Source organism: Bufo bufo, chromosome 7 (genome assembly GCF_905171765.1).
Source record: "Bufo bufo chromosome 7, aBufBuf1.1, whole genome shotgun sequence".
Taxonomy (NCBI): Eukaryota; Metazoa; Chordata; class Amphibia; order Anura; family Bufonidae; genus Bufo; species Bufo bufo.
The window spans coordinates 141879765-141893791 of record NC_053395.1 but is presented as its reverse complement, the minus strand read 5'-3'; the positions used below and the strand labels follow the sequence as shown (position 1 = coordinate 141893791).

The 14027-nt window shown below is 44.7% G+C and overlaps 1 protein-coding gene across 1 annotated transcript in view; it reads left to right on the top strand.

Annotated features, from left to right (window-relative positions):
• Nucleotides 1-14027, top strand: part of LOC121007707 (cytochrome P450 20A1) — an 87211-nt gene that overhangs the window by 30063 nt on the left and 43121 nt on the right. Inside the window, exons 5-7 of the mRNA XM_040439829.1 lie at nt 5632-5799; nt 11108-11186; nt 13402-13517. Coding sequence (XP_040295763.1) covers nt 5632-5799; nt 11108-11186; nt 13402-13517 — 363 coding nt within the window. The remainder of the gene's footprint in view (nt 1-5631; nt 5800-11107; nt 11187-13401; nt 13518-14027) is intronic.

Sequence of the window (14027 nt, the reverse complement as noted above, 5' to 3'; positions counted from 1 at the left end):
CTTTTCTTCAGTTTTCTTTGTTTAGTCGGATTACTTTAATCTCTCTGTATTGTTGAAACGGAGATAAAATAACCATTTATTAAAAATGTTACAAAAAACCACATGCTTTCAAAGGGTGTCCTAATTTTTTCACAAGACTGTATATATATACACATACACTGCTCAAAAAAATAAAGGGAACGCAAAAATAACACATCCTAGATCTGAATTAATTAAATATTTTTCTGAAATACTTTGTTCTTTACATAGTTGAATGTGCTCACAACAAAATCACACAAAATAAAAAAATGGAAATCAAATTTTTTAACCCATGGAGGTCTGGATTTGGAGTCGCCCTCAAAATTAAAGTGGAAAAACACACTACAGGCTAGGGTTGTTGCGGGTATCGAAATTTCGATACCCAATCGATACTTTTGTCCCGGTATCGATACGATACCGGGATTTCCGTTTTTTCGATACTGGGCTGCGCTTCTGCGCAGTCTACTATCTCTGAACATGAGCGCGCTGCTATCGGCGCGCTCATGTTCTCTCTCAGCAGCACGGGGAGAAGGAAGCTGTCCTCCCTCCCCCTGTGCTGCTGCCGCTGCCACCAATGAGATGAGAGGGGCGGAGGAGGGGCGGCAATGAGAAGAGAGGGTCGGAGGAGGGGCGGCAATGAGAAGAGAGGGGGTGGAGGAGGGGCGGCAATGAGAAGAGAGGGGCGGAGGAGGGGCGGGCGCACTGCGCCACCAATGATAGGATTACTATCGGAGCGATGGGAGGAGACATCAGCTTCACTAGTGGGCGTTCCTTTTCCCTGCGCTGCGATTGGACAGCGCTACAGCCAGGGAGAAGGAACGCCCACTAGTGAAGCTGATGTCTCCTCCCCATCGCTCCGATAGTAATCAGCAGCATGTGGAGCAGGAGAGGAGACAGTAATGGGGCACTGCGGGCGAACGGAGCGGCGCCCAGGACTAAATGGTGAGTGCTGAGACATCGCTGGGCGCCGCTCTGTGTGGCCTAATAGTGAAAGTCTGGACTCATATACAGTAGTCAGTCTTTAACACATACAGGAGGCGGGTGCCGGCAGCAGAATCGCATTGCCGGCACCCTGCCCCTGACAGGGAGCTGCGATCAGCGGCAGTTAACTGCCGCTGATCTGCTAGTACCCGCCTCCTGTATAAAGGGGTAAAATCATTGGTGGTGCAGTGTGCCCCCCCCCTCAATCCCCCCATCCAATTAAAATCATTGGTGGCACAGTGCGCCGGCCCCTCTCAACCCTCCAGTATTAAAATCATTGGTGGCAGTGGCCACAGGGACCTCTCCACTCCCCCTCATTGGTGGTGCAGTGGCAGCTTCTGATCGGAGCCCCAGCTGTGTAAGCCTGGGGCTCCGATCGGTTACCATGGCAGCCAGGACGCTACAGAAGCCCTGGTTGCCATGGTAACATCCCTGATGCTGTGTGCACAAAGCACAGAGCAGCAGGGACAGTGTGGAGTCCTATTCACCCTGATAGAGATCTATCAGGGTGAATAGGAAAAGGGATGAAAGATCCCAGGTTCTAGCCCCTAAGGGGGGAAATAGTTATTAAATAAAAAGTGAAAAAAAAAAAAACACTAAAATATGAAGTATAAATCATCCCCCTTTTCCCAATTTCACATATAAAATATATAAATAAACATATTACATCGCCACGTCAGAAAAGTCCAAACTATTAAAATATAAAAAAAAAATCTAGGTGGTGAATGCCGGAACAGAAAAAATAAAATAAAAACTGCGCGATTCGCCATTTTTAAAAATGAGGAATGCACGTGGCTTTTTTTGTTTATTTTTTTCGCGTGGTATCGAATGGTATCGAGTATCGCAATACTTTTTCATGGTATCGAAACCGAATCAAAAATTTGGTATCGCAACAACTCTACTACAGGCTGATCCAACTTTGATGTAATGTCCTTTAAAACAAGTCAAAATGAGGCTCAGTAGTGTGTGTGGCCTCCACGTGCCTGTATGACCTCTCTACAACGCCTGTGCATGCTCCTGATGAGGTGGCGGACAGTCTCCTGAGGGATCTCCTCCCAGACCTGGACTAAAGCATCTGCCAACTCCTGGACAGTCTGTGGTGCAACGTGACGTTGGTGGATAGAGCGAGACGTGATGTCCCAGATGTGCTCAATTGAATTCAGGTCTGGGGAACGGGCGGGCCAGTCCATAGCATCAATGCCTTCGTCTTGCAGGAACTGCTGACACACTCCAGCCACATGAGGTCTTGCATTAGGAGGAACCCAGGGCCAACTGCACCAGCATATGGTCTCACAAGGGGTCTGAGGATCTCATCTCGGTACCTAATGGCAGTCAGGCTACCTCTGGCGAGCACATGGAGGGCTGTGCGGCCCTCCAAAGAAATGCCACCCCACACCATTACTGACCCAATGCCAAACCGGTCATGCTGGAGGATGTTGCAGGCAGCAGAACGTTCTCCACGGCGTCTCCAGACTCTGTCACGTCTGTCAAATGTGCTCAGTGTGAACCTGCTTTCATCTGTGAAGAGCACAGGGCGCCAGTGGCGAATTTGCCAATCTTGGTGTTTTCTGGCAAATGCCAAACGTCCTGCACGGTGTTGGGCTGTAAGCACAACCCCCACCTATGGACGTCGGGCCCTCATATCACCCTCATGGAGTCTGTTTCTGACCGTTTGAGCAGACACATGCACATTTGTGGCCTGCTGGAGATCATTTTGCAGGGCTCTGGCATTGCTCCTCCTGTTCCTCCTTGCACAAAGGCGGAGGTAGCGGTCCTGCTGCTGGGTGGTTGCCCTCCTACGGCCTCCTCCACATCTCCTGATGTACTGGCCTGTCTCCTGGTAGCGCCTCCATGCTCTGGACACTACGCTGACAGACACAGCAAACCTTCTTGCCACAGCTCGCATTGATGTGCCATCCTGGATAAGCTGCACTACCTGAGCCACTTGTGTGGGTTGTAGACTCCGTCTCATGCTACCACTAGAGTGAAAGCACCGCCAGCATTCAAAAGTGACCAAAACATCAGCCAGGAAGCATAGGAACTGAGAAGTGGTCAGGTCACCACCTGCAGAACCACTCCTTTATTGGGGGTGTCTTGCTAATTGCCTATGATTTCCACCTGTTGTCTATCCCATTTGCACAACAGCATGTGAAATTGATTGTCACTCAGTGTTGCTTCCTAAGTGGACAGTTTGATTTCACAGAAGTGTGATTGACTTGGAGTTACATTGTGTTGTTTAAGTGTTCCCTTTATTTTTTTGAGCAGTGTGTATATGTGTGTGTGTGTGTGTGTGTGTGTGTGTGTGTATGTATATATATGTGTGTATATATATATATATATATATATATATATATATATATATATATATATATATATATATATATAAAATATATTAGGTTTCCCATCCTGTTAAAGTACCCTAAACCAAACGGTTGTTATAATTACCACCTATGAAAATCACTACTCCCTGTTGAGCTAATACAGGGAGCACTGAGACTACTACTGTCAATACCATTACTATTACCAAATTCCGTGGTTCTATCACGAGGATTTATAACTGAGATCCCCATTCCCTATTGTGGCACAGATATCCATCCTATTGTTATTGACACTAGCACTCACCCTATCTTCTGGTTTTAACATATACCTGTGAACATTTATGTAATTACGTGTGCAAATAAATAATATTTTAACCTTGAAGCCATGCGACATCAGATATTAGTGTGCCATCCATTTCCTATCTCCATTTGCTTTTTAAGCTCTGGCTTTGGGAAAAGCACTTGAAGGGGTTTTCCGGATTCAGAGCTGAACCTAGACCTGTGATGGCTAACCTCCGGCACTCCAGCTGTGGTAAAACTACGAATCCCAAGATGCACACTTGCTTGGCTGTTCTCAGAACTCCATAGAAATGAATGGAGCATGCTGGGAGTCGTAGTTTCACCTCAGCTGGAGTGCCAGAGGTTAGCCATCACTGACCTAAACATAAGCCCTTCTTCCCCCACTGTTTCCGCCTAGCAGTGATCCCGGTGATGTCACCGGCACAAATGGGCGGTCTTTAGCGTTGCCCTAGCCTGTTTTTCAGCTTGTGTCCGTGGAGTGGGGGATGGGTAAGTTGTCTTTTACCTGATCAGTCAAAAAGACTGAACTGAAGACATCCTGAACGGAATGCTCTCCATTCAGAATGTATAAGGATAAAACTGATCAGCCCCTAGAACGGAACTTCAGTCTTTTTGACTTTTCAGGACAGAGATAATACCGCAGCATGCTACTGTTTTATCTCCGTCCAAAATTCCGGAACACTTGCCGGAATGCCGGAACCGACATTTTTTCCCATTGACTTGCATTAATGCCAGATCTGGCCGCGAGTGTTCCGGCAAAACGGATCCGGCACTGCGGTCTATGCATGCTCAGACCGCAAAAAATGTGAAAAAAATAAATGCCGGATACGTTTTTCCGGATGACACCGGAGAGATGGATCTGGCATTCTAATACATTTGTCAGACGGACCAGGATCCTGATCCGTCTGACAAATGCCATCAGTTTGCATGTTTTTTTTACGGATCCAGCAGGCAGTTCCGGCGACGGAACTGCCTGACAGAATTCTCTGCCGCAAGTGTGAAAGTACCCTAAACCAAACAATCTGTCCACAGGATAGAGGACAGGCCAGTTTTTATAAATGGCCTGGAGAATCCCTTTAAAGGTAATAGTTGTCAGTTCATTCATACGGTTCCAGGAGGAACTATAGAGGAATGGCACAGTGTAGAGTTAGGACTTTTCACATTCTACTTACTATTGTGACACCTTTCAAATTAAACAGCTAATATTGGAAGTAAAAAAGTGGTCTCCTGTGGCTCAGGTTAGCTGTACTCTATGAAGCTGCCTTTTTAAAATTGGTCTTGTCCAGTTTGTCCATTCATGTTCAAACACCTAAGGACTTTCTGGTTACTGTTGACCAATGTGCTTGTGAGATCATACTATAGCACTTATTAATATAGTCTTTGTTTATATTCTGCACCATTTTCTATATTTTATAAGATATGCCCTTGGTTTGTCAAGTCTTTTGTGCTGTCCACACAGATCTTGTCCATAAGATGGCCGCTGATGGAGGGTCATGTGACCAGGCAAATCTCCATGTGTGATGTCTCCTCCATTCAAATACAATGCATCTGCCATCTGCACTTGCACTGTTGGGAGTTTAGTGTGTTTGAATGGAGGAGACGGATCTCCGTGGTCACGTGACCCTCCCTCAGCAGCCATTTTATGGACAGGACCTCCCTGTGGACAACACCAAAAAACCTTGGCAAACTAGGGTGCATATCTCATACAATATAGAAAAAGGCACATCATTTTAACCAAGGCTATATTAGTAAAAGCCATATAGTCCTCTTATAAACACATTTGTCAATAGTGGCCAGAAAGTAGCCAACCCCTTCAATATCTCACTGAATCCACTACCAGTACTTCTTCAGGTCCTAAATATTATGTAAAGACCATAAATTCAAAATGATGATTTTTTTTATATTTTTCCATAGCTGACGGCTTTATGTGCACTATGCCTGTAATATAGAATTGCAAAACTTAATAATAATTTTTTAAAAAAGCACTTTTTTTACAGATTTATGTTTCTTACAGCTCTCTGAGGAGTTACTGTCAAAGTGGAGTTCGATTCCTCAATCTCAGCATTTGCCCTTGTGTCAACATATGCTTGGGTTTGCCATGAAATCTGTTACTCAGGTTGCAATGGGCAGCATCTTTGAAGACGATCAGGAAGTCCTCCGATTCCGCAAAAACCATGATACTGTGAGTGCTGTGTATGTACTATAAAGAGTTTAATACAACCTCACCTTTTCCTTGACACCCAAAGGATTCACCCCATATTTGAGTGTTATTGTGTGTTTTTATTTATTTATTTTTTGGGTGGGGGGTGCTTTTTCTTTTTACTGGAGAGCAGTAGGGGGGAAGCTTTTATTTGGGAAAGGAAACATTACATTTATCTTTGATACCACTGTTATTAGAATCCTATCCTATTGTGATGGGTTTCCAGAGCAACCCTCCTGCATACAGCGTCCTGATGCTGGCGTCTCAGCCTTGTGTGCTTGGCCTAGGCAGTAGTCCCACGCCTTACCCTATACTGTCATAGATGCAGTGGAGGAGATGCTGCCTTCCTCCAAAGCACCTGTGGACAGATGATCAGATCCTGACAATAGTCCTCTAGTTTAGGTCTGCTGGCCTACAGAATTAACCTTACGGTGTGGGCACGCCTAGAACGATGAGCATGCATTGTTAGCTTTACAAACACAGTAACAAGGTAGGTTATTAAAATAGTTACATATCTAAAAACTGCTCTCATCCAGGAGGAGGAGACCTTCCATCTACTATGTCAATGTTCATCTCGCTGACAGGCTTATAACATGGCTTAAGCTCAACCAGAATCATTCCAATAAGGAGACTGGGTGTCATTTCCGTTTGGGTAAGATTTTGGTTTGACACACATCCCAATTCCTGTTGCAAGGATTGGTAAATTGTCAAACATGGACTTATAGGATAGCTACTTCCCGTAGGTTGCAATAAAGAGATTCCCTAGACTAATAACATGTAATAAAACATTCTTTTGTCATTTTAAACCAAATAAAAGCCGTCGCACTGAGAAAGGCTATCACCGCTGAAAACGGATGTAAATGTAGTGTAGATATTCTGCAGAGCAGATTTGCTGTGGCCAATTAAATTCGGGTGTAACCACTGAATATCTCATTCCTGTAGCTTGTGTTGCCACTTCTCATTATCCAAACAGAAAGATGCAAAAAAGTGATTGTCCAACAGAGTGTGCAGTACTGTGCAGTGATCCTTCACATCATATGGTAATATTCGGAATCACACTGCTGTGACAGGTTCAGGTTTTTTATGTATTATGTTCTTTTGGATTTCCTATTAGAAACTGAAGTTCATTCCTACACTTCCAACAACATACTGATACACTACTGTATATGGACATAAATAATTGGGACATCTACACATTACTCCTATAGGAGCTGTTATTACAATCCATGGACATTGATATGGAGTTGGTCCACCCTTTGCAATTTAAAGGGAACCTGTCACCGGGATTTTGTGTATAGAGCTGAGGACATGGGTTGCTAGTTGGCCGCTAGCACATCCGCAATACCCAGTCCCCATAGCTCTGTGTGCTTTCTTTTGTGTAAAAAAAACAAAAACTATTTGATACATATGCAAATTAACCTGAGATGAGTACTGTCCCTGACTCATCTCACGTAAAGGACACATCTCAGGTTAATTTGCATATGTATCAAATCGATTTTTTTACAGAATAAAAGCACACAGAGCTATGGGGACTGGGTATTGCGGATGTGCTAGCGGCCATCTAGCAACCCATGTCCTCAGCTCTATACCCAAAATCCCGGTGACAGGTTCCCTTTAAACAACTTCCACTTTTCTGAAGGGCTTTTTTGGAACATGCCTCTGGGAATCTTTGCCCATTCACCCAGAAGAGCATTCGTGAGGTCAGACAATGATGTTAGATGAGAGGGCCTGACTCCCAATCTCTGCTTTAGTTCATCCCAAAGGTGTGTGTTGGGCTTGAAGTCAGGGCACTGTGTCGGCCAATCAAGTTCTCCCGCGCCAAACTCGCCCAACCATGGCTATATGGATCTTGCTTTGTACACTGGGGCACAGCTCTGCTGAAACAGAAAAGGGCCTTACCAAAACTGTTCCCACAAAGTTGAAAGCATACAATTGTCCAAAATGTCTTGGTATGCTGAAGCATTAATATTTCCCTTCACTGGAACTAAGGAGCCTAGGACAGTCCCTGCAAAACAACCCCTATAGGATTATCCTTCCTCCACCATACTTTACAGTTGGCACAGGTAATGTTCTCCTGGCATTCGTCAAACCCAGACTTGTCATCAGACTGCCAGATAGAGAAGCATGATTTGTCGCTCCATCCAACGCTTGTCATTGTGCTTGGTGATGTAGGCTTGCATGTGGCTGCTCAGCCATGGCAACGCATGCCAGATGATGTTTGGACCAGGGGCGTTGCTGGGGTCTCAAAAGATCCAGGCCCCAAGCCCCAATGAATATGGCCCAGTTCTCGACCCTTCCCCCGCACACCGCATTTTGCTGTACTTGATATACAGCAGCACGTACCTCTCACATCCAGGGCCTCACAGGTGATGTCTCCTCCGATGTAGATCTTCTCAGCATCTTTTCCTTTTTGTCCGTACAACTTCTTTCAGCCGCTCCTCTGCAGAGTGTGACACACGGACATCTTAGTTTCCTCACATTTCTGTCATCATCCCCCAACCTGGAGTTTCCTCAGTGTTATCCTGCTGCTCTCTGTGGTCCCCAATACCCCAAATACTATCCTGAATAAAAATGAGTGCCCCCATAGTAATAGTGCTCCTCATAGTCCCACCAATAGTAATTCCCTTCTAGAATGCCCCCATTAGTAATACTGCCCCCAACCGTGACAATGCTCCCCAAGAGTGCCGCCATTAGTAGAAGAGCCCTCCAGTATTAATAATACCCTCACAGAGCCCCCAGTAGAAATAAGGCCCCCTATTGTTCCCCCGGTGGTAATAAAGCTCTCTACAGACCCCTCATTAGTAATAAATCCTCCCATAGTGCTCTTAGTAGAAATACGGCGGATCTATAAGTCCCTCCTATAGAGCCCCCAGTAGTAATAAGAATGCCTATAGTGTCCCCCTACAGTGCCGCCAGTATTTATACTGCCCCCTACTGTTATAATGCTCACCCTGAAGTGCCCCCAGTATTTATAATGCCCCCCTGTAGTTATATTCCTCCCTCCAGCATACAGTCCCATGTAAATAACATCACACCATCTTTCCTTCCCCCTCAAAAATAAAGTCCTATGTAAATAACATCACTCCCCTCCCTTCAGCCCCTCCAATATATAGTCCCATGTAAATAACTCTATTTCCCTCCCTCTGCCATAGAGTCCCATGTAAATAACATCACACCATCTTTCCAGCCCCCTCCAAAATACAGTCCATGTAAGGCTACTTTCACACTAGCGTTCGGAGCGGATCCGTCTGATGTTTCATCAGACGGATCCGCTCCTATAATGCAGACGTTTGCATCCGTTCAGAACGGATCCGTCTGCATTATTACTTAGAAAATTTTCTAAGTGTGAAAGTAGCCTGAACGGATCCGTCCAGACTTTACATTGAATGTCAATGGGGAACGGATCCGCTTGAAGATTGAGCCATATGGTGTCCTCTTCAAGCGGATCCGTCCCCATTGACTTCCATTATAAGTCTGGACGGATCCGCTCGCCTCCGCACGGCCAGGCGGACACCCGAATGCTGCAAGCAGCGTTCAGGTGTCCGCTCACTGAGCGGAGCAGAGGCTGAACGCTGGCAGGCGGATGCATTCTGAGCGGATCCGCCTCCACTGAGAATGCATTGGGGCCGGACGGCTGCGTTCAGGACCGCTCGTGAGCCCCTTCAAACGGAGCTCACGAGCGGACACCTGAACGCAGGTGTGAAAGTAGCCTAAATAACATCACCTCATCCCCAGCCGCCTTCATCATACAGTCCCAAGTCAATAATATCACCAGCTGCCTCCATCATGCAATCCCATGTAAACATCGCCCCCTCAACATTCAATCGCATGTAAATAACATCATTCTCCCCACCAGCCACCTTCATCATACAGTCCCATGTAAATAACATCACTCCCTCCCTTAGACCCATGTAACATTCACAAATGTTTGTACAGGCAGACTACATGGCTAGAGATGAGATTTTATACACCTGTGTCAATGGGACTAAATGAAACGCCTGGATTTATGTCGCATTACTATTGTCCACATAGTGTATGTTCATTAGCTACCTTATAAGTAGGCCATAACCTGATGGTGGTGGAAATGGGAAAATTACATTGCAAGCTCCAATCATCAAGTGGGAGCAGTGGGTGATAGTGACCTACCATCCAATCACATTGTCGCTGAGGCCAGTGATTGGCTGCAGTGGTCACAGGCTGAGGAAGGGAGCGTCGGCACTGGAATGATACCACTGTGGACAGGTGAGTCCACAATCAGCTAGTCGGTCTACAAGCAGAGAGTTGGGAGATCAATACCAGAAAAAATTAGCCCCGGCCCCTGTAAGAATAAATAAATAAAAAAATATACAAGGTTTGAGAAAACAAGAATAAAACTGAATTGTGGACCTGGTTTTGTCTCAAGAAAGGCGTAGATAACCTGTGTATGGCATTCATGTGTGTTTCCTGTGTGCTGGTTAAAATGAGCTAGAATTGTTCCTACCCAGTCGCTCCTTTTTATGATGGTGCAAACATTTGTACCACTTGTGGGAGACTGGTAAACTTATATTACATGCGCAGATCATCCAGGCGATTGTCGGGAAGGAAGCGTTCACCTACTTGTTAGCAGAGGAGACTGCTGCTATTACATACATGCAGCGATCTCCTCCACAGTATGGGGAGGAGCGATAGCTAATGCCATTGCTCGTCCCCATACTGAATCATTCTTTGCAGGCAGCAGATTGTGATTACACAGTACGATCTGCTGCTGGCAAACAATGATTTCTAAACCTGCTGAAAGATTCCAATTGGCCGATGAACGAGCATTTGCTTGTTCATCGGATAATCGGCAGCAGTATCGGATCCGCAAAACACGGACATCGGCGATGTGCGTTCCGCATTTTGCGGACCGCACATTGCCGGCACTTAATAGAAAATGCCTAATCTTGTCCGCAATTGCAGACAAGAATAGAACAAATTCTATTTTTTTTCGGGAACGGAATTGCGGATCCCATAGAAATGAATGGGTCCGCAATTCCGTTCCGCAAAATGCAGAACGAAATTGTGGACGTGTGAATGGACCCTTACACTGCCAGATCATCACTAACGAGCGTTCATACGAACGCTTGTTAGCGATTTACCTGCGTGTCTAATATAGGCTTTAGCCATTTGTGTAAGAATTTATCAATTTGCAGTACGGTACCGGTCTATCTCTGGGAGCCTGACGTGTAAGATGCAGACTGTAAAATGTCAACCAGAACAAATAAATCTGAAATTGTACACATAACAATGTAATATACCTGTGTCATTACAGATTTGGGCTGAGATAGGAAAGGGGTTCCTTGATGGATCCATAGAAAGGAGTCCCAATAGAAAAAAACTGTATGAGAATGGTGAGATTTTGTATATAAATTATTTTTAGTTTGTATTACATTAAGGGAACATAGAAAATTCACAAGAAAAACTGTCCCAGCAATGCCCCTCTTAGGCTACTTTCACACTTGCGTTCAGAGCGGGTCCGTCTGATGTCTGCACAGACGGATCCGCTCCTATAATGCAGACGTTTGGATCCGTTCAGAACGGATCCGTCTGCATTATAGTTTAGAAAAAATTCTAAGTCTGAAAGTTGTTCAGACGGATCCGTCCAGACTTTTTACATTGAAAGTCAATGGGGGACGGATCTTTTTGAAAATTGAGCCATATTGTGTCAACTTCAAACGGATCCGTTCCCATTGACTTACATTGTAAGTCTGGACAGATCCGTGGGTGTCCGCCTGCTGAGCGGAGTGGAGGCTGAACGCTGCCAGACTGATGCATTCTGAGCGGATCCGCGTCCACTGAGAATGCATTAGGGCTGGACGGATGCGTTCGGGGCCGCTTGTGAGCCCCTTCAAACGGAGCTCACAAGCGGAGCCCCGAACGCTAGTGTGAAAGTAGCCTTAATTTCCACCTTGGTAAGCCACACTGTGTGCAAAAAACACCATAAAAACAGCAGGTGGCCAAAAAAACAACAACCTGAGCTTTATTACAGGTAAAAATTAATTTGTGTGACTCCTAACTTTGTGTAACTCCCACATCTAAAATATTATACATTTTTAATCAAAGTTCTATGCTCTTTAATTTTAGAATATATTTTTATTGCTCTGAATTAAGGGGGTTGTCCAGCCTTTACTAACTAATGGTCTATTATCAGGATCGGTGGAGGTCCTACCCGTTCCAGTGTAGCTCTATTGCCAGAAGTTAGCTGCAGAACTACACAGCACTGTCCACCTTGTTACCACAAATGCTGCCCTCATTGACTTTAGTGGGAGCGGAGCTGTGGTAATAGGCTCTCTCCACTACAAGGTTGATGGAGCTGTGTAGTTCTAGCACCAGCATCCAGCGACAAACTACACCCAAAGAGCTGATCGGCAGAGGTTTGGGGTGTCCTGAGGATAGCCCATCACTTAGTAAACCCTTTTAAATTATGCCATCTGTTTGTCTGCAGCCACCAATGGGCAGGTTAGTAAATAGTAATTCCTTCTTCAATCGACTCATAATCTCTCCCTAGTGGTAGCTGTAGGCATTCTGAACCTTATTATTTGCCTATGACCCAAAACTGTGTAGGATACATAAAACCCAACTTGTCTGTTGAATATTACAGAAAGACCCAGATAAGTTGGCAGCATGGGCAAAAACATGTCCGATTATTTAAATGTTTATAAATGTAAAGTAATGCACCTGGGGACAGCAGAGCAACAAAAAAAAAAAAAAGATCTAGGAGACCTAAAAAAAGGGTTCAGAGGTCGGCGACCAGATTATTAAATGGGATGGAAGGTGTCCCCTAAAAATTGGGCTTCTTCAGATGCCTTAGAGGTGATCTTTTTTACATGTGTAAATACATGTGCGGTCACAATAATGAACTATTTGTTCCAAGGAGAAGGGGACAAATATGGGATTCATTACATATGGAGGAAAGATGATTTTGACATCAGTATAGGAAAGGATTCTTTACAGTTAGAGTAGTTAAACTATGCCCTACCCCAAGAGGTAGTAATGGCATGCATTTTAACAGTTATGTCAGCATTATATAATTGGCTAGATGACTATCTAATAGCAAATGGCATTGAAGAATATAATTAAGCTAACAAATTTTGTATAAATGATCGAGAAAGGTTGAACTTGATGGACTTTTTTTTATGTACCGTATGTTTCTATGTAACACGACGTTTATTTTCACTATAGTCCTGTTTCTACAAATGAAGAAGTGTTGCTTCCCATGGAGAACTTCAGTTCTATATAACAGCATAGCGGTCCTGTGATATACTGATGTGTCTGCAGACTGTGCTCTGTATCTTGGCCATAGAACTGTAAGGCCTTTTCTGCTATGCCAGGCTGCAATGATTTCTAGTTCACAAGCGGTGCAGATATACTTTCCTTTTATATAAATTGATTAAAATATTTTTTTATAGTAGACCAATTTTTTCCCCCTTTTAAATTGCACAAACACTTGATTTTGCCTATACAGGTGACATTACATGATATTCTCTGTACTGCTATAGGATGTCCAAATTACTCACATTCTTACAGATGGCAGTGTAGGTAACAGTTTCCCTCTTGTGGTTTAAGCTCTGATGGAAATGGAAACTGTGATGAAGAGAGCCATCAAGGAGCGCAGAGGAAAGAACCCTGGCAGATATGTGTTCATGGACTCATTACTACAAGGGAACATGAGTGACAAGCAGGTAAGTCCGCAACTAGCAGAGGACACCGTTTCCTAAAAATCCTAAAGTGGTTGTCCAGGAATACACATTTTCTAACCTGCAACCCGCCTCACCTACTGAAAGGATCATACTTGCCTTCTCCAGTCCTCCGCATTGGCTCCAGCATCTCCATCCTCCCCTGCATGGACATGGTCACCTGATCCTCTTCAGCCAACCACTAGCTCTGGTGGGAACGTGTCTGTTGTGGACACATCACCGCAGAAGTAAGTGATTGGTGGAACTAAATCAGGTGACCGTGCTGGTCAGGAAGAAGACAAACCCCGGACCAGAAGATGGAGAGGCGGGAGCCAGCGCGGGGCGATGGAGAGCAGGTAAGTATAATCCTTTCTGTAGGGGAGGCAGGCTGCCGGCACCTATTAAAAATTATTTCCAGACAACGCCTTTAAAGGGAAATGTCTTGTATTTAATTTGAATTCAGTAGTAAGATATAATTATGCAGCAGAGAAATAATAATTATTCTTTTAACGTTGG